At 44.3% G+C, this 26,031-nt stretch overlaps 2 protein-coding genes across 4 annotated transcripts in view; both read left to right on the forward strand.

Moving 5' to 3' along the window:
* Nucleotides 1-1,586: 1,586 nt before the first annotated feature.
* Nucleotides 1,587-11,891, forward strand: LOC118094049 (transmembrane 4 L6 family member 18). Of its 2 annotated transcripts, none has more exons than XM_035134019.2 (5): nt 1,587-1,928; nt 5,520-5,609; nt 7,047-7,189; nt 9,114-9,294; nt 9,722-11,891. In XM_035134019.2, the coding sequence occupies exons 1-5, from the start codon at nt 1,752-1,754 to the stop codon at nt 9,734-9,736; spliced, it is 606 nt and encodes a 201-aa protein (XP_034989910.2). In that variant the 5' UTR covers nt 1,587-1,751; the 3' UTR covers nt 9,737-11,891. The 2 variants fall into 2 exon arrangements, with proteins under 2 accessions (XP_034989910.2, XP_034989912.2); XM_035134021.2 differs by having other exon boundaries at nt 7,131-7,189.
* A 3,625-nt stretch (nt 11,892-15,516) lies between these two features.
* Nucleotides 15,517-26,031, forward strand: part of CP (ceruloplasmin) — a 28,688-nt gene continuing 18,173 nt past the window's right edge. Inside the window, exons 1-6 of one of the 2 annotated variants that reach the window (XM_035132841.2) lie at nt 15,517-15,741; nt 19,766-20,010; nt 20,474-20,686; nt 22,399-22,572; nt 23,612-23,866; nt 24,882-25,047. In XM_035132841.2, coding sequence (XP_034988732.2) covers nt 15,587-15,741; nt 19,766-20,010; nt 20,474-20,686; nt 22,399-22,572; nt 23,612-23,866; nt 24,882-25,047 — 1,208 coding nt within the window. In that variant the 5' untranslated portion in view covers nt 15,517-15,586. The remainder of the gene's footprint in view (nt 15,742-19,765; nt 20,011-20,473; nt 20,687-22,398; nt 22,573-23,611; nt 23,867-24,881; nt 25,048-26,031) is intronic. The other variant, XM_035132842.2, reaches the window with a different exon arrangement.

Consider the following 26,031-nt stretch of genomic DNA (forward strand, 5'->3'; position numbering starts at 1 on the left):
GGTACCATAAAGCTTTGGTGCCATCCAGTGCTTTTTTACAATCTAAAAGGTACATTCAACCTCTAGTCCTGTCCAGAACTCACCAAGCAACAAGTGATACCTGTCGAGAAGGACAGGTGATCCTTTTACAAAAAAAAAAACTTCTGAAGTATCCCAAAGTCCTATGTGGGTCCCAATATCTCATTTTAAATCATGGCTTCTCTACCTAGAAGAACATGATTATAAACCTCACTCAGGTTTTATACAAGCCAGATTTTTGGGGGGTGGGGGGGATTGCAGCCTATATTCAGAGCAATACAGTATTACCCATTTTGAGCCCCCCCAAGATTGGTAAATTCTGAAACAGAAACATCATCTTAGGCAAGACACTCATCTTAATTGTTGAGATTCTGCCTAATAGTGAAATCTTCAATTTGGACCATATTTCCATTTTCTGCTATACTTCTCTCCATGTTTTTTCATAATTCTCTTGGAATAAATTTATATTGTTAGCCGTCACATAGATCCCTAAATATTTAATTTTTTTCCTAATTTCAATACCTGTTAAAAAAACACACCACACCTCTTTGAAATGGAGACAAATGCTACTGCATCTGAAATGGGACAATCACTGTGAGTGGGAAGGTGGTCTAATGTTTGGGGATGGACTAAGACTTCTTTTGGGATGCAGAGGCATGTAAACATCAACTCCTTATTCAGGGTTATCACCCAGCAGCTCTCTGGAAACTTGGAGCCAACTTGGAGCCTCATCCTCATAAAGCAGCACCAAGGGAAAGAAGAGAATTGGTTTGGTGGCCTAATCAACTGTACCTCATACAGCGTTGGTGCATCTGGCAGGTTTTCCGGGTGAGCTTGAGGCCCCAAGCTCGGTTAAATGCCAACCCAATTGCATGATGCTATGGAAAACGAAAAGCAGGCAGCCAAGTGGTCCTACCTACATAACCCTGTCCTGTTTTTCTTTTATTTTTGGAGAAACCCTGGCTGGACCCAGCGACAGAACTAGCCGCGCAGCGGGGGGGGGGGCGAGCTGCCTGAGGGGGTGATCGGCATGGCGACCAGTGCCCAGGGGGGAATCGATGCGGTGATAGGCATTAAGGGGCAATTGGCGTGGCGATTGGCGCAGCAATTGGCACCCTTTGGGGGTGACTGGTGCGGCGATTGGCACCCATGAGGGTGATTGGCACAGTGAATGGTGTCCAGGGGGGCAGCGTGGCGATCCACCCAGGGGGGGGGTTTGTCACACCCCCTTCAAGTTTGACACCCGGGGCGGACCTCCCCCCCCTTCCTATGCCCCTGGCTGGATCTAGACACATCAAATAAAGTGATTCAATTAAATGCATTGTGAATTTCATAAAGGGAAATCCCACTGGCGAAAGACGGGACTCCACAGCACCATCTGGTGTCACAGCGTTATAATTCATATAAAGTGCTTTTTCTTTACTGAGTCCCCTGTCTTCCGAAGAGTGACTGAGGTTTGAGTCGGAATTCACTTTAGAGGCGAATTTCCTCAGAGGAACGCCCTCCCCTCCTTTCAAGGATATGACAAGAACTCCAGCCAGTGGCATTTGCCTATTGTTATACGAACGGCAAAGCTTTTACAGTATTTGCTGGGCACTGAGCTTGTTTGAGAAGAATCATATCCCAGCAACCAGGTTCTTGTCAATGCGAAATGACTCAGTTGAAACAAGAAAGTTGAGACGTTTGACAACTTGGCAGGAAGGACTGGCCACCACCTTCTCTGCCCTTTTGAGATGGGGTTACAAAAGTGTGGTGGCTGCCTCAGTTGCTTGTTAATCCCCCTAGCACTTTGGAGCATTGTTATAAATATCCTGCTCTATTTTCCTGATGGGAAAGCTCTGTATGCTTCCAGCAACAATCTCACCAACTATGTGTGGTATTTTGAAGGAATCTGTTTCTCTGGTATTATGGTAAGTGTGGCTTCTGTTTCCTTTTTCTTCTTCCTTTACAGATCGCTTCTTTAGGGATCCCTGAAACAAGGTGCTAATCTGCTGTGTGATCTTGCAATGTCAGAAGGGGCAGGTGGGGGTGGGGGGGAGAAAAGAGAAGTGGCTTTATTTTAGAGACAGGAAATGTAGTTGGGATCCTGAAACCAAGGGTGACAGTCACCTAAAAGAAAGTGCTTTTTAATACAGTATAGGCTTGTTTTCCAACAACATGCAAAAGCATTTACTACAGAGGAGGGAGGTGGGAAGAAATTTGATTCATTTCACATTTCAAGCTGAATCAATCAAATCTCCATTTCTTAGAATAATATGAGAACCGAATTTTGTGATGCATTTGTAAACAAATTTTTTTTTTACAAATATTAGGGGAAAGTGTGCATATGTCAGTGAACATAATGTAAAATGCATCATATCAGGGGAAATGGCTTGCAAAAAAGTGTATATTATTCAAAGTTACATACCAATTTTTATTGGTCTTTAAACAAATTCAAATACAAGAGCCACTTCTCCAGCAGTACATCTAATGTTGTTTGTGCTAGCCATTGACTTTAAACATAATCTTACACATTCAGTGTTCAAGCATATTACTTAATGTACCCCCCCCCCCCACTGAGAATACTAAGCAGTTCGTATAACAAAGTCTTGATTTGGGCCATTAACATAGTTAAGAAGAAAAGTAGAAGAAGTGTTTGGATTTGATATCCCGCTTTTACCCGAAGGAGTCTCATAGCGGCTAACATTCTCCTTTCCCTTCCTCCCCCGCAACAACACTCTGCGAGGTGAGTGGGGCTGACAGACTTCAAAGAAGTGTGATTAGCCCAAGGTCACGAGTCTACTGCTCTTAACTACTACACCACGCTGGTGGTGTAGAAAGGGGCCCACGTTTCTTGGAAGGTGTCTCTATTCGTTATGCCTTTATTTGCCCTCCTGTGTCTGCTGAGCATAGCTGTCAAGTTCTCCCTTTTTTAAAGGGAAATTTCCTTATGCTGAATAGGCTTCCTCACGAGAAAAGGGAAAACTAGACAGCTACGCTGCTGAGACCCTCAGAAATTGCTGTATCTCATATGTTCAGGGCAAAAATATATTTATTAGGAATAAGTCACATTAAAATGCCGATAATTTTTATAAGGATTTTAAAAAGCAAAAAAGCACACACACACCCCTGCAAATGGTGGCAGAAATATGGAGAATTGAACTTTAAACTGGAGAAAAAATGGAAAACTGAGAAAACCAAAATTGGCAGAGTCTTCCATCCTACTCTAGAGTAATCTAGGCTGTGATCTCAATATGTATGACATGGGCTTGAACCAATGAGAACTGGCAGATGATATGACTATGGTAGCCAGTGTTTGTTGGACTGAATACCAAACAAAGTGCTTCCTTTATTCCTTTATGTATTTCAAAGTGTTTATACCATGCTTTACTATTCTAAATACAAAATCAGAGCAGCTCAGTGTAGAATTACATAAGGCAACCGTGCTTATTGGAAAACAGCCCCTTTGAAATCAGCAGGACTGCCTTCCAAGTAAATAAGACCAGGAGTTAGGTTGTTAACTTAAGTCAGGGGTTCCCAAACTAAGGCCCGGGGGCCGGATGCGGCCCAATCGCCTTCCAAATCTGGCCCGCGGATGGTTCGGGAATCAGCGTGTTTTTACATGAGTAGAATGTGTCCTTTTATTTAAAATGCATCTCTGGGTTATTTGTGGGGCCTGCCTGGTGTTTTTGCATGAGTAGAATGTGTCCTTTTATTTAAAAAGCATCTCTGGGTTATTTGTGGGGTATAGGAATTCGTTCATATATTTTTTCAAAATATAGTCCGGCCCCCCACAAGGTCTGAGGGACAGTGGGCCAGCCCACGGCTGAAAAAGTTTGCTGCCCCCTGACTTAAGTCAAATGGATTTGTATTCCCCTCAATATAGAGGAGGGGCCATAGATTAATGGAAGTGCATTTTCTATGTGTGCAGAAAATCCCAGTTCCAATCCTCGGCAAGATAGATCTGGGAGATAACCCTGTCTGAAAGCTTTCAGAGCTGCTGCCAAGCAGTGTGCAAGTCTGAGCTAGATAGACCAATAGTCTGGCTCCTTATAAAGCAGCATCCTAGGTTCCTAGATGGATATTGTAGTAAAATCTACTTTTTCCTTTTAATAAATCATACATTACAGATTGGACCTGCTAGACACAACTGGAAGCCAGTGTTTATTTTCCAAAAGGAGAGAGATTTTTTATCTCTAAAATTTTCAGCTGCAAGGGAACTGGCTATGGTTACTCATTTTGGGGGGGAAGGCACTCACTTTAACTTTGTGAAGATTAGATGTTCAGCGCTATCTGATCAAAAATTATTTATAATATAATCTTTACACAGCCATTTTGGGCATAACTTACCGCTGGTGGCTCATAATATCCCTCTATCTATACCATATTTTTGTGAGCATCACACTGTAGTTCATATGGCTACCAATAGGTGGCCATAGCAACTGCAGCGTGGCAAGACAATGGCAAGCAAGCAAGGGAGCAGCACAGGTGCATAGCTGCCAAGTACCCCGTTTTCCCCGGGAAACCCCTGTATTTTCTTACCGTTTCCCGCTGGTCTCCCGAATGGATTTATATCCTGTAAATTCCCCAGAAAGCAGCTCCTGCCAGTGGCCATGTTTCTGGTGCCACTCTGCCCATGTATGGGCACCGGAAATCTGGAAGTGCGTAGAAGCAACTTCCGGTGTCTGGAAGTGCGTAGAAGCAACTTCCGGTGCCGCTCTGCCCATTTCCAAAATGGCCACAGTGCCAGAAGTCGCTTCTACGCATGTCCGGAAGTCGCGTAGAAGCGACTGCTGGTGCCGCGCCGTTGCTGGTCCCAGATTTTTCAATCCAGAACTTGGCAGCTATGCACAGGTGGCAGGAAGTCCAGGTAAGCTGTTGAGGAAGGAGCAACGTTTAATGGAAAGGGGGGGTACCTCAGCCATCTGCTAAATATCTCTCTGAAGAGCTTCCCACCCTCCTTTAAACACTGCTCCAATGCTGTTTAATGGAAAGCAGGGATGCTTCAGAGAATACTTGCTCCGTAGTGTCCCCACCTTCCATTAACTGTTGCTGGAGCAGTTTTTTTAAGGAAGGTGGGAAGTGGTTTCACAAATCATTCCCCTAAAATTTGATGAACTGTGTGGGAAGGAAGCTAGGGTTCGATGGGTGGAGAGGAGTGGGGATTTGGTCAGGCATGGGGGAAGTGGTGTAGCAGAGAGATTGGGGGGGGGTCACGAGTGGAGTGAGCAGGGGTGGCAACCTCTAGTCAATATAAAAACACAACAAATCGTAGAGCTTTCCAGAGACACGCGCTACAATTCTAGCTTATAGAGCAGCCATAGGCAAACTCGGCCCTCCAGATGTTTTGAGACTACAGTTCCCATCATCCCTGACCACTGGTCCTGTTAGCTAGGGATGATGGGAGTTGTAGTCACAAAACATCTGGGGGGCCGAGTTTGCCTATGCCTGTTATAGAGTCTATAAGAATGTGACATTATTGGATGCCGTATTCTCTGTGACTTCCACTCCTGCCTTTCCAGATGCTTATGCTGGCAGCACTTTTAATATTCCTGGACCGAGACACCTTCCAAAAATGCTGCCAAAGTGAGAGCTGCACCAGGACCTACAGGGTGTGTATCTTTCTTCCACACATGGCATTTGTTCCGAAAATTTCCTTTGACCCCTTCTGCTCCCATCTCCTTCCTTACTCTGTACTGGAGAGGAAAAGAAAGAGACTACCTCTGATCTCCACAGCTCCTCCTGGGGTGAAAAACAACAACAGGAAGAAGTGCTCCCACTGCTCTCAAATTGACGGAAACCTTTTCCGTTTTTGTTTTCGTACGAGATACTCTGGGATTCCTGCCAATTTCTTCCTACCTCAAACGCTGTGGGGGTGAATCACATGTTGCTTCCAGACAACCTGTTTTATTGAGCATTCATCCTGACTTGTTTGCACAAAGCTTGCTGGGGGATTAGATGGCATTGGCTATTTATTGAGCGTTCACTCTGATCTGCGAGGCTGTGGGTGTGGGGAGGGCAGAGTGAGACGGAGGCAGCAGCCATGCACCCTTTGATCCCAGGACCTTGAGGGTGAGGCTGGGATCGAAGGTGCATGCCGTCCTTCTCATGCTGCCCTCCTCGAGCTGCTTTGTGAAACTGGGATCAGATCCCAGTCTTGCAAAGCAGTACAGGGCTGGCTCAGGGTGGGCAGCATGAGGAGCTGTGCACCCCCCTCCGAAAAATGGGGTTGGGGCAATTGCCCTGGCAGCCCTCCCCCCGCACGCTACACTCCTGCTTAAAGATAAAGGTAAAGGGACCCCTGACCGTTAGGTCCAGTCGTGACCGACTCTGGGGTTGCGGCGCTCATCTCGCGTTATTGGCCGAGGGATCCGGCGTACAGCTTCCAGGTCAGGTGGCGAACCAGAGCAGCACACGGAAACGCCGTTTACCTTCCCGCTGTAGCGGTACCTATTTATCTACTTGCACTTTGACGTGCTTTCAAACTGCTAGGTTGGCAGGAGCTGGGACCAAGCAATGGGAGCTCACCCCATCGCGGGGATTCGAACCGCCGACCTTCTGATCGGCAAGCTCTAGGCTCTGTGGTTTAACCCACAGCGCCACCCGCGTCCCACTCCTGCTTCCCTCCCTCTAAAACCAGCACCCATATTGAGAATGTTGACAGCAAATCCAACTGAGAGGCTATCAGCGTAACTCCCCCCCCCCAGCAAACTTCGTTCAGACAATGTCTTCTTTCTTGCAGCTTGCTTCTGTTGGTAGTGATAGCATTCCTCCACCACTTCCAACAAGGTAGAAGTGTATTCTTATAACAGATTATGCTATTTTGAGACATTGCCTGCCAGCAACATTCATTCTAATCTGTGCTAAAGATTATTGCTATTTCTCTCTCCCCTCCCCCCCCGCCCCCTGCTCTTTAAGTTACGGAACACTTTCTATGCTGAGTTAATCTAAGTATCGGGTAGAAAAAACACACACACTTTTATCAGGAAACTGAAGCGATGGAATTCCTTCACTGTCCTAAAGATAACACTGTCCTCTCTTTAATGCAGCGTTTCATTTCAGTTGTGCTTGCCCTGCTAGGCATCGCTTTCTCTGGATACAGCCTGATCATATCTACTTTGGGTTTAGTGCAGGGCCCATACTGCAGAACCGCAGCTGGCTGGGAGTATGCCTTCAAAGACACTGCAGGCCGGTAAGAAAGAAAGAAAGAAAGAAAGAAAGAAAGAAAGAAAGAAAGAAAGAAAGAAAGAAAGAAAGAAAGAAAGAAAGAAAGAAAGAAAGATTGTTGTCTCTAGGGGCAGCTTTGAACCAGCCCCCAAACACCAGACCAAAACACACCCATCTTTTGAAATATAGAGTCAAATGTGCATATATCAGTAAAAGTAACATGGGAAAATGCCTTCTACTAGGGCAAATTGCTTGCAAAAACGTGTATCTTAGTAGAAATTTGCAGTAAAATGCTGGTGCCTTTGCATAGCTGCCAAGTCTCCCGTATTCCCCGGGAAATCCCCGTTTTTCCAGCTGTTCCTAGCTGGAAAAAATGGGTTTTTTTGTTTCCCCCGGTTTATTCTGGTGTGGCAGCCATTTTGGAACTGGGAGGAGCATGCTCAGAAGCGACTTTTGATGCTGCTCTGCCCAGTTCCAAAATGGCTGCAGTGCAACTTCTGGCACGGCGGCCATTTTGGAACTGGGCAAAGCAGCATCAAAAGTCACTTCTGAGCATGCTCTGCCCAGTTCCAAAATGGCAGCAGCGCTACTTCTGGTCTACTACTTCCGGCCCGGTCCCTTATTTCTCCGACAGCAACTTGGCAGGTATGTGCCTTTGCACGAGGTGTAGGGACCTGCAGTTAGGATCCAGGTTAGTTTTCAATATGTCCCATGGAGTTTGATGGAACGAGGTGAAGACAATCTGAAAAGGCAAAACCTGCTTCTCGTTCAGTGCATGTGGGGCTTTAGCCTGTGTGCTAATGGTGCCCTTAGTGCATGCCTGCATGTCTTCCCATAGAAATGAATGGCTGCTATCTGGTCACATGGGGAGAAACTGTGCTTTGAGGCAACATTACAGTGGGGACGGGATGCGGGTGGGGCTGTGTCTAAACCACTGAGCCTAGGGCTTGGTGATCAGAAGGTCGGCGGTTCGAATCCCTGCAACAGGGTGAGCTCCTGTTGCTCGGTCCCAGCTCCTGCCAACCTAGCAGTTCGAAAGCACGTCAAGTGCAAGTAGATAAATAGGTACCGCTACAGCGGAAAGGTAAACGGCATTTCCGTGTGCTGCTCTGGTTCACCAGAAGCGGCTTTGTCATGCTGGCCACTTGACCTGGGAGCTGTACGCCGGCTCCCTCGGCCAATAATACGAGTTGAGCACCGCAACCCCAGAGTCTGTCACGACTGGACCTAATGGTCAGGGGTCCTGTACCTTTACCTTTACAGTGGGGACACCTCTGACCTTGGTAGCTCCTCAACAGAGCCAGCCTAAGACATCTGGCTGCCTGAGGCAAAGGAGAAGATGGTACCTACCTCCCTTCCCATTCCATGGACGAAAGCTGATGGTTGAATCCTACTTCAACACCAGCGATGGGATAATGACTTCCAATGCACCTGAGATCAGCAGGGTAGTTTGAGGAGGGTAGACCAAGCCTGTAGCATGCATAGCTCTGATCTCCAACAGAACGGATTGACAAGAGGGCAGCCACCTTAGGCAATTGCCCACATTCTGCTTAATGGTAGGGCTGGCCCAGACCACCTGATATTGATGTAGAAACTCTGATGGGGAGGAACATCCCTCACTTCTCTAGACAGCAGCTCCAGAAATGCAGGGGACAAAGGCAGCATTTTTCACAGGAGCCATATTTGGGAGAGGAACTGAGGCAGAAGAAAGCAGCATTGTCACCATGGCTAGTTCATGGAGCTAGAAGCATGGTTAGATTTAGAAAAGGATGCCTGGCTCAGTTTCTTTCTTTGAAATAGCCTCAGAGATGGATGGAGAAGATGGGGAGTCATGTGGCTATAGCTCTGAATGGGGACTGAAACTTCCCCTGCCTGCCAAACTCGACAGACCTTGAGGTAAATCTACAATAATAGCCTCTAACTTCTTTATGCTGCTGTTTCTCTGATAGCTACCTCACGGATCATGCCTCCTGGTCCGAATGCTCCGAACCTGCCTATGTAGTGGAGTGGAACATCATTTTGTTTTCTATTCTGATAGCTCTTAGCGGCCTCCAAATGTTGATCTGCTTTCTGAAAGTGATTGCGGAGCTGAAACGGATACTTTGTGGGACCTATTCTGTCTTTGTTCAGGTAAGAGAATCATTCCAGAAGCTCCTTTAAAAAACAAACAAACAAACAAACAAACAAACAAAAACAAACAAACCTGTTCTTACAGTCATAGCTCTATGGCTAAAAGCCCTTCTATGAGTTCCACCCAGTGCTTCCTTTTCTAGAAAAACAGGTGTCGGTACTCACCATGAAGTTGTTACATTAAGTGCCACACTTTTTGACAAAAAAATAGAGGTGCCAGTACACTAGGTACTCTTGAGTACGCCCTGAAAAAAACACAGGTTGCACTATGCATTTCTGCCCTGGAACATTTGGGTATAGGCAGGTAAGTATGGTAAATGAATGAATAATGCTTGACTGCGAAGCTGCATAGCATACAAGTGAAAACTTCCAAGTTCTGGTTTAACTTGTAAGTTAAAATTTGACCTCTTTCTGTTCTTTCCCACAGCCTGCACTGATCTAACATTCCTGAGAAAAGAAGCACAGATGCTAGCATGTCATCATGTCTTTGATCACACCTTTTGACTTGCTTGATAACGGCTTGGAATGCTCCTTCTGTTTTGCTGCATTTCTTTTTTATACGCACACACACACATTTCCATGCCTTAATTATTATTTTTATTCATTTTCAAAATATTGATACATGAAATTATCAATTAATAATAACACAAACAAAAGAAAAGCACCCCAAATAAGGAAAAAAACCCCACCCAGACAGCAACAATACTGTTTGCTCAAAGTACATTTTTTCCCTTTTCCGCCGTGATAAACTCATTACTTTAAAAAAGCGACGCAAACCTGTAGTGAACGCACTCAGAAATCTATGGATTGTATAATGTCACATTCTACAACCAGATTCATTTAGACACTTGCCCTTGAAGAAATCTGTATGAAACAAACTAAATATTTATATGTTACATAGGGTTCAACTCCCTATTTCCCCAGCATACCCAGGTGTGCAATGTTTGGCATATCCAGATGTTCTTGCTCCCTGTTTTCATCCCTTCCTCCTCCTTTTCTAATCTGTTTACCTTTCAAGCCCCCCTTTGTATTTGCATATACAAGTGGACTTTCGGTCAGGCAACAGAAAGTGCAAGTGTGCTGTGCTCTTGGAGTGAAATATCAGCTTAACTTGAGGGACATTTGCTGAAATAACTGAAGAGGAAGCACAACATAATATTTACATGGCAACTCCATCAGATTGGCCTTATATGTGACTTATATATGGATCCAAGTCAGCAGAGAGTGACAGACTGAGAGAGAGCGAGAAAGAGAGAGCTGCAAAAGGGTGCCAAAGATACAATGTACAGGAAACTTTCTGAGAAATCATGTCCTGTTGAGGTTATGTTCACTTTGGGCTGCATCAAATTGACGGCATCTCGCTCAGCCACCCCATTGGCATAGGGCTCGATTTTTCCTGGGTAGTCAAACTGGTTTGCTATTTTGCTGGAGAACTGGTGGATAGCTCAGTCAGTAGAGTGCAAGACACTTATTCTCAGTGTTGTGGGTTCGAGCCCCCCATTGGGCAAAATATTCCTGCATTGGACGAGATGAGCCTTGTGGTTCTGTCCAACTCTACAATTCTAAGGAGTGGCTCTTTTTAAAGAAAAAAATTGTTGCAGGTGCGAAGGCTTTAACAAAAAGCAGAGGAGAGGGAGGCTGCTGCAGTGGGATGGGGGGGGGGGAGAATAAGCCTCCCACCCCCTCACAATTCTGCATAGTAAGTAGGGGCATTTGCTCACATTCCACAGATCATTTCACTGCATGCAATGCTCTTTTCTCAAGTTACACTCACACAGCCCTCTAAATTGAGCTAGATATTTTCTCTGCTGACTGATCTCTTGTCATTCCCTCAACTTGTTGCCCTATGGAGGCGGCGCCTATCATTAGTTTTAAGTGGCAGAGTGAAGTGGAGCACCTGCTTAATTGACCAGTCACTTTATCGTTAGGATTCCCAGCTCTGAAACCGTACATTAGCAATTACTTGGGGAGGCGGGGAGAAGCAAGGTCACATTTCCAATTTGTGTCCGAGAAGCAGAAACAAAAAGACTTTCAGAATTTCACAGCCTCTATTTCGTGAATGGCCCCTTTGTGCCATGCTTCAAGGGCTGGGGGTTGGGGAGGGACAGGAAGGGGGGAAACACCAATTTTTGTTCAGGCATTAGCTTGGGTAAGCACGGCAGAGACATCTCAACAGCAACAGTGAAAAAATTATTTGACTGTAATGACAGACTTCGGAGAGTTGTTTACAGAAGATAACTGAGTGCACAGCCATATTTTAAAACTTAAGCCACTGTAATTTCAAGATTCAGGTTATGAAATAAAGCAATGCAGTGTGTGGCTTTATTCAGTCTGTATCTTATCTGTCTTTACCCCCTATATTTCACAAATTTTCCTCTCCCTAGAAATGGGATTGGTACTGAAAGTCAACTGAGAGCAAAATTGGATGAAATTGCTAAAGGAACCAAATATCTAACTGGAATAAAGCAAATACAAAAAGCAGAAGAAGCTAAATAAGAAAAACCAGACACTAATATATGCATAAAGGAAGTGGCTTAGCTAAGGTTGAAGCAGAACTTTTGACCATATGTATTCTTGGCATCCGTCTGCCTTCAGAGATAATGGAGTGTCACCGGGTTTGAGGTCAAACTGCTGGAGAATCATAGTGCCTGGGGGCGTCAGGACCCTAATCTTGACGTGCCCTGCCTGTAGGGAATTTTCATTCTAATAATGAACCTACACGCATTAGTCATAGGCTAAGTTTTACAAACTACTGTAACGAAAACTCAATACCGTAATAGCAACCCTACTGTGTAAACTTGATTCTGGGATTAATTGCGTATCCTCCTTTTTGTTTCCTGCACAATGGCTTGTAAAATTTAATAAGACTTTTATTAATTGCATTTCAGTGGATGTAAATGAACTTAATGAAGCAATTAAGCACAATTTTTTTTGTCAAATTAGAGAAGGAAAAAGCACATGTTCTTACATTGCAGGAAACACATATTAATAGTGCCTTTAAACGTGGTTTTTTAAAATAGAAAAACCAGATTAAGCCAACTGTATTGTTCCACGGTCAATTCTAAAACAAAAGATGAAGCCATATATCAGAATAAGACATCACATGAAGTTCAAGATGTTCTGCGAGCTAATTTAGGCAGATGCTCTTTTTGAAAAGGGCGTTTTATGCAGTCAACAGGATCAGTATGTCCCCAATGAAAATACTGTATGCCTTTCATAGGCATCTCATTGGTCATCATGAGAACAAGCGGCTAGACTAGATGAGCCTTTGACCTGATCCAGCGGAGGCCTCTTCTTATAGTCTTATGTCAACTATCTAAAGCTTCAACTATCTTTGCAGTGGGCCAATTGATTATGGCAATCAACATGAACTCAGTTATGCAACTATAGGAAGAGAGCAGAAACCACTAAAAATGCCGTTTGGATCACGCACACATTATTTTCAGCAAACTGCTATTTTGAGACATGGGTTTGAATCTGGGCAGAACAATCCTAACATCTGGCTGGAAACAGTGGGGTGAAGTGGAGAGGCAGTTCCATCATGATATCTGAAGCCCTGCCCCTCGTGCTAACCAGGGCAGAAGGTAGGGATGCTGTTTGTTTTACTTTTCACTGTGCCAGTTCCAGGTCGCTGCAAATGAGAGCTCCGAGGATGAGCCACTTGAGGGATTGGCAGACCAAAACTGCTGGCCCCAACCCCAAATGCCCCACATGGGGACTTACTACTCCCAGAAGTTTCTTCTCTCACTCTGTGCAGGTGGGGTCTCTGCAGCACCTGTGGAGTCCTTATCCTTTTTTAAAAAAGACAATTTATTGAATTTTCAAATAAGCCACATTAAACAATAACAAAATATTAAACAAACAAACACAACAACACAGAATAAACATAAAATTTCCTCTTTTTAAACATCCATTCAACTATTTTACTTCACTTTGATCTGCCGAGCTTTGACTTCCCTCCTTCCCCTCCTTCGGTTTTCGTACCCACTCTTATCTCGCAGTTCCTTTGTCCCATCTACTTTAAAGTCAATTCGTAGGATTTATTTCAGTCCTGCAAGTGTCTTTAAACTTCTACAGTTCCTTTCCATATAGTCCACAAATTTACTCCAGTCCTTTTGGAACCTTGACTCTCCCTGGTTTCAGATCCTGCAGGTCAGTCTTGCTAGTTCCGCATAGTCTATCATTTTTGTCTGCCACTCCTCAATTGTCGGTAACTCCTGAGTTTTCCATTTTTGGGCTAATAAAGTCCTAGCCGCGGTTGTCGCACACATAAATAATATTTGGTCTCCTTTTGGAATCTCCTCTCCTATAAGACCTAATAGAAAGGCCTCCGTTTTTTGGGGGAAAGTGTATTTAAAAACCTTTTTCAGTTCGTTATATATCATTTCCCAAAATCTTTTAACTTTTTCGCATGTCCACCACATATGATAAAATTCACCATCCTTATCCTTACATTTCCAGCATGATTTACTACCCATTCTGTACATCTTAGCCAATGTCCTTATCCTACCCGCTTCAACAGCAAAGATTGGGATTGCACTGCAAGATCACCAAAGGAAGTTCACAGAATGAAAGTTTTCCAACCTGTTCTTTCCCTTGCAACCAGAAGGTCCCTCCCCTAACACCCTCTTCGAAGCCATCCAACCTTGTACAGAAGGGAACCCTGAACCTCTAGAGAGGCTTTTAAGGGAACAGGAAACTTCCCATCTATGATGATGATGATAATTTTATTTAAACCCCGCCCATCTGATTGGGTTTCACCAGCCACTCTGAGCGGCTTATAGCATATATAAAACATAGTAAAACATCAAACATTAGAAACATCCTGATACAGGGGCTGCCTTCAGGTGTCTAATAAAAGTTATGTAGTTCTTTAGCTCCTTGACATCTGAAAGGAGGGCGTTCTACAGGGAGGGCACCACTACTGAGTAGTTGATGACAGACTGTTAGATCCGATTTGCATTGCATACCTAATAAGTAACCACATAGTTAGATAAAAAGAAATGGCCTTGGCTGGAGAGAAAAAATCAGGCAGGAAATGTTGGTCTGACTTGAAACTTGGAGGGGATAAATATAATTAATAAATATAATTTAATAAATATAATTAAAATGTCTGTGCTTCCTAAAATTATTTTCCTATTCTGCAATACAGTATATCAATCTTTTTAACAGATAAAATTTGGAGAGGGTAGCGGAATTGACTGAATAGACAGATTCATCTGTGTGCATAAAAAAACTAGGTAAAGGTAAAGGGGCCCCTGACCATCAGGTCCAGTCGTGTCCGACTCTGGGGTTGCGGCACTCATCTCGCTCTATAGGCCGAGGGAGCCAGCGTTTGTCTGCAGACAGCTTCCGGGTCATCTGGCCAGCATGACAAAGCTGCTTCTGGCGAACCAGAGCAGCACACGGAAACACCGTTTACCTTCCCGCCGGAGCGGTCCCTATTTATCTACTTGCACTTTGATGTGCTTTCGAACTGCTAGGTGGGCAGGAGGTGGGCAGGAGCTCACCCCATTGCAGGGATTCGAACCGCCAACCTTCTGATCAGCAAGCCCTAGACTCTGTGGTTTAAGCCACAGCGCCACCTGTGTCCAGGAAAAAACACACAAAAAAACACACACAACTAGTGTCATTCTTAAAATTGCGCATGACTCTTCCTCTACTGAAAGTTATTGAATTTAGACTTTGACACTCTGCTATCAGGCTACTAAATTTATCTGGATTTTGGAAGACCAAACAAGCATGAATGAATGAATGAATGTACGTAGAACAAACCTTTTGTAAAATCCCCCAGTACTTCCTAGGGTGAATAAAGAAAAAGAAAAGGAGACCTCTTTTGAAATTTGACAACTGTAATTTTACTGACCACATGGAATCCACGTCACTGTCTTCCTGCTTGAGATTTTATGTTGTGGAATGCGAGAAAATCCACTAGGACCATGTCCAAGAAAGTAGATGGCCATTGTTTTCACATTGGGAAACTCCAAAAATTTTCACGGGGAGCTTTAATCCTTTAAACCCTTTTGATGGGGGGAAAAGTTTCTTTTACAGAAGGTCTTATTTGCATTTGAAGGAGGTTGGCTGAAATCAAAAGGAAGTTTTTTCTAAAAATACTAATCCGTCAGCTGCCCAAGTTACTGGCATCAAATCTGGCTGTGTTTATTCTAGCAAGCATTGTGCAACCTTTTAGTCTATTGAACTATGCAACAGCAATCATGGGGGTGGGTGCGTAGGGGAAACCCTGATCTTATAAAGGGAACACGGTCTTCTGTTACACTGGCAGCAATAGAAAATGGAGCTGTTCGTACTAAGCCTCTTGCTGGCTTGCTGCTTCTTACAGGCCTGGACAGCAGATAGGGAATATTACATTGGGATTACAGAAACGGATTGGAATTATGCTCCCGGGACAAAGAACATCATATCTGGAAAGCCGTTTTCAGAAGATGAGTAAGTGATACTCGCTTTGGGGCTAACTGTATTGAAAATAAGCTTTCACCTTTTAAGTGCAGGCGATCTAGCTCTGTTGATTTCGAGGGGTGCTCAATAAATGCATGTTGTAGCATAGCCTGATGCAAAGGAGGATGAGACTCCAGTACTTGCAACAACAAATTTCGGCCGATGAAGTTTTGTTCAAGCTATGCCTGCAAAAATTGTGCACGTGGCTTCTTTTCTTTAATGTCACATTAGTATACAGATTTGCTTCTATCGAAGTATACTGGCTGCTTAAGGACTACTTAAGAAAAAAGTTGATTGGTATGGAAAGGAAAAGTGGCCCATGCTGTTCGTACAGGAGGCAGTGATGGGCACTCACCTAGGTGGCTTTAAAAGAGGAACAGAGAAATTCATGGAGGAGAGGGATGCCAAAGGCCACTAGCCATGATGTCTATGCTCTGCCTCTGTGGTCAGAGCATAGCTGCCAAGTCTCCCGTATTCCCCGGGAAACCCCCGTTTTTCCAGCTGTTCCCAGCCGAAAAACGGATTTTTTTTGTTTTTCCCCGGTTTAATCTGGCGCGACAGGCATTTTGGAACTGGGCGGAGCATGCTCAGAATCGACTTTTGATGCTGCTCTGCCCAGTTCCGAAATGGCTGCAGTGCGACTTCTGGTGCGGCGGCCATTTTGGAACTGGGCACAGCAGCATCAAAAGTCACTTCTGAGCATGCTTCAACCAGTTCCAAAATGGCGGCAGCGCTACTTCCGGTCTGCTACTTCCGGTCCGGTCCCTAATTTCTCGAGCTGGAACTTGGCAGGTATGGGTCAGAGGCAAGAATGCTTCTGAACACCACAGGAGAGGGGAGTGCTCTAGTGCTCAAATACTGCTTGCAGGCTTCCCACAGGCATCTGGCTGGCCGCCGTGAGAACAGGATACTGGACTAGATGATTCAGCAGGGTCTTCTTACGTTCTCCCATAGCTGCCAAGTTATCCCTTTTTTTAAGGGATTTTCCCTTATTCTGAATAGGCTTCCTCGCGAGAAAAGGGAAAACTTGGCAGCTATGCGTTCTCCTCCAACCAGCTTGAGGGTTCAGCTTGATTCACTTGGCTTATGAGGAGTTTAGCTAACGTCCTGTGTTTACTGAGCACTTGTTCTGATTTGTTTGTGTGGTGGTTATACAACACTAAGCATCCTGCCCCCATCTTGAGTTGGTAGTGATATGTTTATATGTGTTCATGTGGGCATTTCCTTCATCTCACACCAGGCCTAGGCAAACTTGGCCCTCCAGATGTTTTGAGACTACAATTCCCACCATCCCTGACCACTGGTCCTATTCGCTAGGGATGATGGGAGTTGTAGTCCCAAAACATCTGGAGGGCTGACTAGGCCCGCCTCACACTTTTCAATGCATTTTGCTGTCACTTTCCAAATCATAAACGCTCCAAATATTTTCTTAAAGCTGACAGATCCTTTTAAGCCGCCTTAACTACATGAATCTAAAGTCGCCGTCCCCCCGAGTTTTAATCCCTTCCACAAAATACTGACACTCTGGAGGCACCCCAAAATGTTGTGGGGAGGCGGTCTATACCTCTAAATTAATTTAGTTATATTTACAGTGCAATCCTATTCATGTCTACTCAGATGCATGCCCCATTGTGTGCAGTGGTTCTTAAAATAAACAAATTATAAACAGTCATCCTGAGGAGAGAGCAGTGGTTTGATAAGAAGTGGCCACAGGTTCTGTGTTCGAGACAGATGTGGAAATGCAGAGATGGCAATCTCTGCTGAAGAAATGTTGAAACAGGAAGCAAATGCAGAATGTGGTCAAAGAGAAAAATCTGTTAATCCTTCCTTAAGGGCTCTCAGGTGAAATGCAAAAGAGGCGCCCGAGGACAATGGCATGACACAATGAACACTCAAAATCAACAAAGCTGATCCCGGCCTTTGCCCCTCCCTTTGCTCAATCTGGGCATTTTACCAACACCAGTCTCATTGTCTTTGCTGAAAGCAGTTGGGCAAGAATGAGAAATGGAATCCAAAGGGACTGAGAAACACAGTGCCTCTCAGGGACTAGCAATAACCAGACACACGGAGTACTTATGAAGAGCAAAGCAAAGGAAAAAGGCTGGGCGGCACCAACAAGAGACATACAACAGACCTTCACTGTTGTTGTTGTTGTTGTTGTTGTGTGTCGGCAACTCTATTAGCTCTCTGACAAAGCACAGAGGCATAGGGCCCAATTTCTTCCTTGGTGTAAATTCACTGAGAACAGCGAAGTTGCACTGTGGGGTTGCTTTTGGCCTATGACACTTGATGTTTCACTTTTAACCTCTACTTAAACCCTCAGGAATCTTAGCTATGAGGTGGAGTTTTAATGAAAGCTATTATCTTTGCAGAGGAAGAGAAGGAGACCTTACAATTAAATATGAATTATTTGGACAGTCCAAGGAGAGCCATAACATGCATCTCTGATTTAATTTGTGACTCACAGAGCTTCCTGTAAACAGGCTCATGGCCTGAGCCTTTGCAGCAACACTGGTCTCCTTTTGAAATCTCCTTCTTGCGGAGAAAAACCCAATAAGGAGAAACTGCCCATTGCACATTGGCAACCAGTCCTAGGTGCAGAAGCTTGGATGGGGAGTTTGCCAAATCAGGTTCTCCCTGCAAGAGAGGGCACATGTTGCAGTGGGTCCCAGCAGACCAGGTCTAGGTGTTGGGGTGGGACAATTGGAGCAGCCACAACACCCTATTGGTGGTCCATCTGACTGGGTGCAATTGGGCTGAGGGCTTGCCAATCAAAGAGTCAGATGGACCAGTACTTAAACGCTGAGCTCACCGTAGAGACCCTCCTTCTCCGGTTGAGCTGCATCGGAACACCTGCCTACCGCTCCCTAATTTTAGGGCTTTCGCTTGACCTTGCTATGCTGTCGTGTGTCGTCTGCCGTTGCTGCAGGGGCACGGCAGGAATTTTCCCCACTTGGCTGATTGGCTGTTGCCATTTGGGTTTCACCTGCCGCGTAGCAAATCGTCACAACTTGTAAGGTTGGCAGATAGGCTCTGGTTCATGTTGATAGGGCGGTATGATCCCTTACCACCCTATAATTATATATTCAGGTATTCCTCTTAAGGGAATCCATGGACCAATGGTATTCCCCCAAGTGGGGTTGCCCTAATCCAGTGTTCTGGGCACACGTGGGGGAATCAGGGCCCGGCTGATTTGTAATCAATAAGGTTGTGGCCTAAATTCTGCCAAAAACCAAACAAAAAATACGAGTCATGTCTGAATTTATTTCTAGGCCTGGGATAGAGGGTCTCTACACGCAAATGTGTGATGCCATTTCAGTCAGTCTCCTCTGTTGCTGCACCCTGATGACAAAAGCCCATTGTCATGTTGCCACTTTCTCATGGAGGAGGCACATGAAGAAGGGCCTCAGGTGATGATTGCAGGGTCCTTGTCAGTTCATATGAGGAGAGGCGGTCCTTGAGATATTGTGGTCCTGAGCCATTTAAGGCTTTATAGGTCAAAATCATCACGTTGAATTGGGCCCGGAAACCAATTGCCAGCCAGTGCAGTCAGGCCAGGACTGGTGCTCTAATTATCATTATTTGTTGATATCATTAGCTATTTATTTATCATATATCATTATTTATTGATATTATTATCTTGTACTTCTGTAAAGCTTGGGATTTACTCAAGCCAGATGACATCTCCCTCTTGTGCATGGATGTCGCCATTTTGTCAATGTAAGCAATGGCACTCGCTTCTGATCTTCGGAAATAGAAGGAAAGATAATAATAATTAATTTGAGACAAAATGTATGCTGTGCAGTAATCACAGAACCACAGAATTGTAGAGGTGGAGGGGACGACCCCCTGCAATGCAGGAATCTTTTGCCCAATGTGGGGCAAAACCCCACAACCCTGAGATTAAGAGTCTCATGCTCTACTGACTGAGCTATCCCGGTGTACCAAAGGATTGTGAGCAAAAGTGTTTTTTAAAAGGACTTAACGCTGACATGATTGTGTGTTGATCCTTTAGGCAAGCGGCTGTCTTTCTCCAACAAGGCCCAGACCGGATAGGGAGCACATACAAAAAAGCTGTGTACATGCAGTTCACAGACAACTCGTACAGCCATATTATTGCAAAACCACCTTGGCTGGGCTTCCTGGGTCCCATTCTTAAAGCAGAAGTTGGAGACACACTCATCATCCACGTAAAGAATTTTGCGACGAGGGCCTACACTCTCCATCCCCATGGTGTCAAATACACAAAAGAAAACGAAGGTAAACCTCAATTCGTGTTTTTCAACTGTCTCCAGGAATACCAAGTGATTCCATACCTTTCCTGTTTTGCAACAGAATTGCATCATTATGGCTGTAGACGCCCACCCAGTGCTGTGAGGGACACCCTGAATTACAGTCAGGGTAGCCAACTGGCTGTGTAATTCAATTTATATTTTCAATTCACACAGTGTTTATATTTATTTATTTTTCCCCCAAATGATTTTTATTGAATTTTCTAAATAAACAAGAAAACAAAAACATTTTTCAAAAATACATTCCATCTTGGGGATCCAGGTGGCGCTGTGGGTTAAACCACTGAGCCTAGGGCTTGCTGATCAGAAGGTCGGCGGTTCGAATCCCTGTGATGGGGTGAGCTCCCGTTGCTTGGTCCCAGCTCCTGCCAATCTAGCAGTTCGAAAGCACGTCAAAATGCAAGTATTTCACTATTTGTTGCATTTCCTAGGTGCATTTTATCCTGACAACACCTCGGGTTTGCAAAAGAAAGACGATGCTGTGCAACCAGGAGAGCAGTATGTGTATAGATGGGAGGTCACTGAAGATCATGGTCCAGCAGCAGGTGATAATAACTGTGTGACCAGAATTTATCACTCACATATAGATGCCCCAAAGGATGTTGCTTCTGGGCTTGTTGGACCTCTGCTCATTTGCAAGAAAGGTAAGGGAAATATGGAAAACGACCGAGTGCTGTTTCCCTATTTATTTATCTCAAGAAACGAGAGACAGAGAATTTTAATCTGTTTGCAGTTCATGAGTTGTGTTGCTGAGAATTTATCTGAAGTTTATTGTGTGAGTCACATGTACTCCTCATTTATCTGAAAGGTGAGTAGTTTCAAGGAGCAAATACAACACAGGTTTTGGTTTCCTTTGAAGGAGAGAGCACTGGAAGGTCATGACATTATTTATGAATATACAAGCAGAGAGTAGGCGGAAGCAAACAGGATGTGTGTTTCTAGCGGAACCCACTGCTTCACATCAGATCTGCAGACAGAGTCACACTGCATCCTCTGGTGTTTCTATAGCCATCAACCAACTCTGTTTCTTCCTGCCTCTCTTTCTCTCTGTCCCCAAACTGCTTCTTCTTATGGTTCTTCAAACACACAAACATCTTACACAAGCCTCTTTCTCACAATTGCTGTGTGTATGTGTGTTTGTCATCTTCCATTCTCTGATAGTTCCTCCATATCTGTTCTGTGTGTTTGTCTGTGGTATCTAACATTTCATTAGCTGTTGTACCCAATATAACTGTCCTGGATAGCAATAGTCTGACCACTGTTATTCATACTGTAGAAACCTCCAGATTACCCTGCTGCTGTGCACTGCATAAGGGATTGCCTTTTTAGAGACTATTTGAACTATTTGGAAACTTTAATTGGTAAAAACACCACCACCACCACCACCACTCCTAGATAGTTGACCAGCTAGGGTTGCCATGTGTCCTCTTTTTCAGCAATAAAATTTGGGACACATTGCATTTATTTGCTTTGAATGTTCGTCATAGCGTCCTCCTTTCTTTCTCTTCAAAAAATCTGGGAATCTAAAGGATCATCACTCCCACGTGAACTTGCCCAAATGTTGAGATTGTCTTTGGAGACCTTTAATTATAGAGAGTAGGTGGCCACTGGTGGAAATTCCTTTTCAACAGCAACATCACATCCAACAACTGGAAAAGAGCCTTACAGTGGTACCTCTACTTACGAATTTAATGCGTTCCAAACGCACATTTGTATGTAGAAAAAATTTGTAAGTCGAATCCCATAGGAATGCATTGGGAGAAAAAATTCGTAAGTCGAAGCAACCCTATCTAAAAATTCATAAGTAGAAAAAATCCTATCTAAACCGCATCCAAGATGGCGGACGGAGCTCCATTTGTAAGTAGAAAAATTTGTAAGTAGAGTTATTTGTAAGTAGAGGTACCACTGTATTTGATCAGAAAAGCCCCATTATAGTCCCACCACCATTCTGGTTCATTTGATGGTCTCAAGTTCTAGTTTTGTGATTTTAGATTTGTTTGATGTTGGTGATCCATTTAAGGTGTGTTGCTGTTTTAGCCATGATCTTTAACATGGTTGTGTTTTTTGTTTTGTTTTAGCTGCCCTGAACATTTTTAATTCACATTGAAGGGTTTGCTATAAAATATTTCAAATGAATAACCCCAAATGTCCCTCTTGGCATTTTCCCACCTGAGTGAATGCCTACTATTCATGCACATGGAGGAAAACAAAAGAGCTGCATTTTCAGACACCATAGCAGAAAATGGGTTGACCTCCCCATCATACACCACTGGTGGGCATTTTTCTGGTAACAAATAGCTGGGAGACAAGAATTTCAGCAGGGAAATGTGCAAAATGTGTCCTTTGTTTTCCTTAGGTACACTGCAGGGTGGAAAAGATAAGGATGTCGACCGAGAATTCGTCCTGATGTTTGCTGTGATGGACGAAAACTTCAGCTGGTACTTAAATGAGAATATCAAGAAATACTGCTCTGAACCTGACAAAGTTGACAAGAATGATGAAGACTTCCAAGAGAGCAATAAAATGCACTGTAAGATTACCTTTCAGAACAAATTGTTTCAACCTTTTAAGAACCTTCTTTGCAACATGTATGTGTACACATAACATTACATGTAAGTTCCATAGATATTCACAACTTAGGCAAGATATTGAAAGTTATCCGCAGCAGCAGGCAATCAAGAGATATACTCTCCCTGAACATAGATGCTTCTGCCATAGTGAATCGTTTTTATATTGCTCCACACAATATATGGTGTATTCGTTACTCTAGACTGTACGGTGTGTTTTTTTTAAAAAAAAATATGGCACCTGTTTAGAAACTAAGTAGCTGATCAGTAGCTGAATGGCAGACTGCTTAAATGCCCCAGGTTAGTCACTTTGAAGATTCTAAAAACAAGTACAAGATATAGAGTGGGCATCAAAATTCAGTGGATCTCTTGCAAGTTTCCACTAACAGACCCAGTCCAGCAAGGGCAGATTGATGATGGGCCCTTATAAATCTCTGAGCTATTGGCGGGTGTGCAACAACACTAACTTCTGATGTCATGCGTGGGGTCAAGATATTAAGTATAATAATCAATTAAGTAAAATCTACGACATCCGTGTTCTAGATCTAAAGAGGGTTCTGCAAAAAGAAAGCCTGTTCCAGAGGTAGAGTTTTGCTGATTCCACCTCATCATGATTGATGGCGATAGGGTTTTTTTGGGGCTCAATCCAAGATGCTGGTATTAACCTTTAAAGCCATGAATGGTTTGAGACCTGGATACTTTTGGAATGGCCTTTTTCTATTTGTTCCAAAACCATCAGTCTCAGGAGGTGAGGATGGTGTCAACCAGGGGTAGGGCCTTGCTATGTGAGGTCCCCAACGCAATGCTTCTTCAGGCAGTTATTGAAGACCTGGCTTTTTAAAAAGTCCTTTGGTTAATTAACTTTTGCTGGTTCAATTCAATATGTGCTGCTGCAATCCATAAACAGATATTGCTACCGGTAACATATTCATTTGAATGTACTCTCTTTTGGGGGGTGCACCATGGTAGTTTGAAATAATCTTTTAACTTTTTCTTTTTAAGCAATCAATGGATATATGTATGGGTATCTTCCCAATGTCACAATGTGTGCGGAAGAAAAAGTGAAGTGGTATCTTTTTGGAATGGGTAATGAAGCCGATATCCATTCAGCCTATTTCCATGGGCAAGTCTTGACAGAAAGGAACCATCGGATTGACACGATTAGCCTCTTCCCAGCTACCTTCGTGGATGCTCTCATGGTGCCGAAGAACGATGGGCAGTGGCTGCTTAGTTGTCAAGTCAATGATCACATAGAAGGTATAAACCAAGGGCGCTCTCTCTGGTTGTCTTTTTGCATACCCAAAGAATCATTAATATTTTCAAGGTTCCGAAAGGTGTGTTCTCTTGAAGCCTACAGTTCACAGCATTGGGTTCACTCCTTAAGAAAGTAATAAGATTGAGACAGGCAAAAGGACAGAGACTTTAGATCAGGGTTGGAGAACCTTTGGACCTTCCAGATGTTGCTGAACTACAGGCTCCCATTATCCCTGGGCATTAGCCATGCATTGTAGTTCAGCAACATCTGGAAGCCCAAAATTTTCCCATACCTGTAAATCTGGGGTGGCTCCCTTTTTTTGGTCCAAAGGGCCAGCTTCATCTTTGGCCAACCCACTGGGCCCCACATGCCAGCAGTGGGTGTGGTTGGGGACTGGGAAGGAATCCACCCAACTCAAATTGCAATTAATCAGATCTGGGTTGGATCATGGGTCTACAGAATCCACAGCCCTGCAGAATCCTTTACAAGGTTGCTGCCTCTGTTCCTGTAAAAGGTGTTTCTGGCTTTTAAACCTCTTGGGGAAAAAACAGGCAATACAGCTGCCCAGAGCCTGGAACAGCTGGCAGGTGAAGCTCCACAAATGGGGCTCTTTGTCGCTGCATGCTTTGAATCCAATATGTATAGGAAATCCCCTTGAGAGTGATGGGCCCTTGATGACATTTCATCGCTTTCAGGAGGAATGGAACAGGGAAAACTAGGGAGCAATTCATTTCAATCTCTCTACCAAATTTGCTTAGCTGAGCTGCTCAGATATACTGAATAAAATTAGAAGGTTCTGATAAAACATGAAATACAGCCTTCTACAATCTTGTGGCTCCCAGATGTTTTTGATTACGTCTCCCATCAGCCTAAGCCAGCACAGCTGCTTCCTGGGGATGTTGGGACTTGTAGTCATTGAAGCAAACCTTTAACTTTAAAGAGTCTTCGATCTGTTTGCAGATATTCCCAGAATTTGAAGTATCCTAACGCCATGTCTTTTGTCTTTCTTCTCTTCAGGCGGCATGCAGGCCATTTTTGAGGTGAAAAACTGTAACAGCCATATCTCCTCTCCCAAGAAGAGCACCATAGCAAGGCACTATTACATTGCAGCAGAGGAACATGTGTGGAACTATGGCCCATCTGGAATAAATAACTTCACAGGGAAACCATTAATTCTGGATGAGTAAGTATTGCCTTTTAAGCTATCAAGCAAACAGCAGCCAGATGACTGCATGAAAAAGAAATGTGTGCTTCCAATGCACTCACCAGCAGAGCTGCTCCAGAGCTGTCTAGGAGGGGTATGTGGAGAAGTCCAATCCAGCAGAGCCTTTCCTTTGTTCGTATGTTCAGAAATTTTATAGCAGGGAGGGAAGGATAGAGCCAAGTCTGCACAAGAAGATCTGGCCCAGGTCTGGTACCAGCCCCTGGCATCCTAGGGCAGCTGCTGGGGATCCAGTGCCCTCAAAGGGCCCAACAGGGCTTCTACTTACTCTGAGTTCTCAACATTGTGCAGTTAGGCTTGTGAGCTTCAATTACCTACAAGGCTTGACACTATATTGGGCACTCTGTGGTATTGTGGGAAATTAAAATGGCAGCTCCCAGCCATTCTTGAGTTCCCGTTGCTGCAGCTATGGGGAGGCCCATTCATGTAAGAGGGGTCCCTGCCCTGGCCCTTCCCTTTGCCTTGTGCATATCAGTTGCCTCTGGGACACTGGTGGTGCTATGGTCTAAACCAGTGTTTCCCAACCTTTGGTCTCAAGCTGTTTCAAGACTACAATGCCCATTACCCCTGACTACTGGTCTTGCTAGCTAGGGATGATGGGAGTTGTAGTCCAAAACCAGCTGGAGACCCAAGGTTGGAAAACACTGGTCTAAACCACTGAGCCTCTTGAGCTTGCCCATTAAATTGGGACACTCCGGTTTTTGAGCTCTGTGCTTGCTTGCGGGTCACGTGACATCCTGCTTTAGGCCTGGACTTGTTGGAGGGTGTGGAATGTGAGAGCCTGGTAGGATCTTCTCCTTCTTTGCTGCCACACTTGAGGCCATTGACTGCAAAGGTGATGCGATTTGGAAAGAGGAAGGTTAACGTGATAGAACTGATTCCTAGAGAGGAGAGACAGGGAAGGGAATGTCACCAGCAATATAGGAAATAGAGCAATCAATACAG

Source organism: Zootoca vivipara, chromosome 5 (assembly GCF_963506605.1).
Source record: "Zootoca vivipara chromosome 5, rZooViv1.1, whole genome shotgun sequence".
Taxonomy (NCBI): Eukaryota; Metazoa; Chordata; class Lepidosauria; order Squamata; family Lacertidae; genus Zootoca; species Zootoca vivipara.

Bases quoted from the DNA above. Each gene is read 5' to 3' on its own strand.
- LOC118094049 (XM_035134019.2), top strand. From the start codon at position 1,752: ATGGGGTTACAAAAGTGTGGTGGCTGCCTCAGTTGCTTGTTAATCCCC. The intron at 5,610-7,046 runs GTGTGTATCTTT...TCTTTAATGCAG, and splicing joins GCTGCACCAGGACCTACAGG to CGTTTCATTTCAGTTGTGCT. The intron at 7,190-9,113 runs GTAAGAAAGAAA...TTTCTCTGATAG, and splicing joins TTCAAAGACACTGCAGGCCG to CTACCTCACGGATCATGCCT.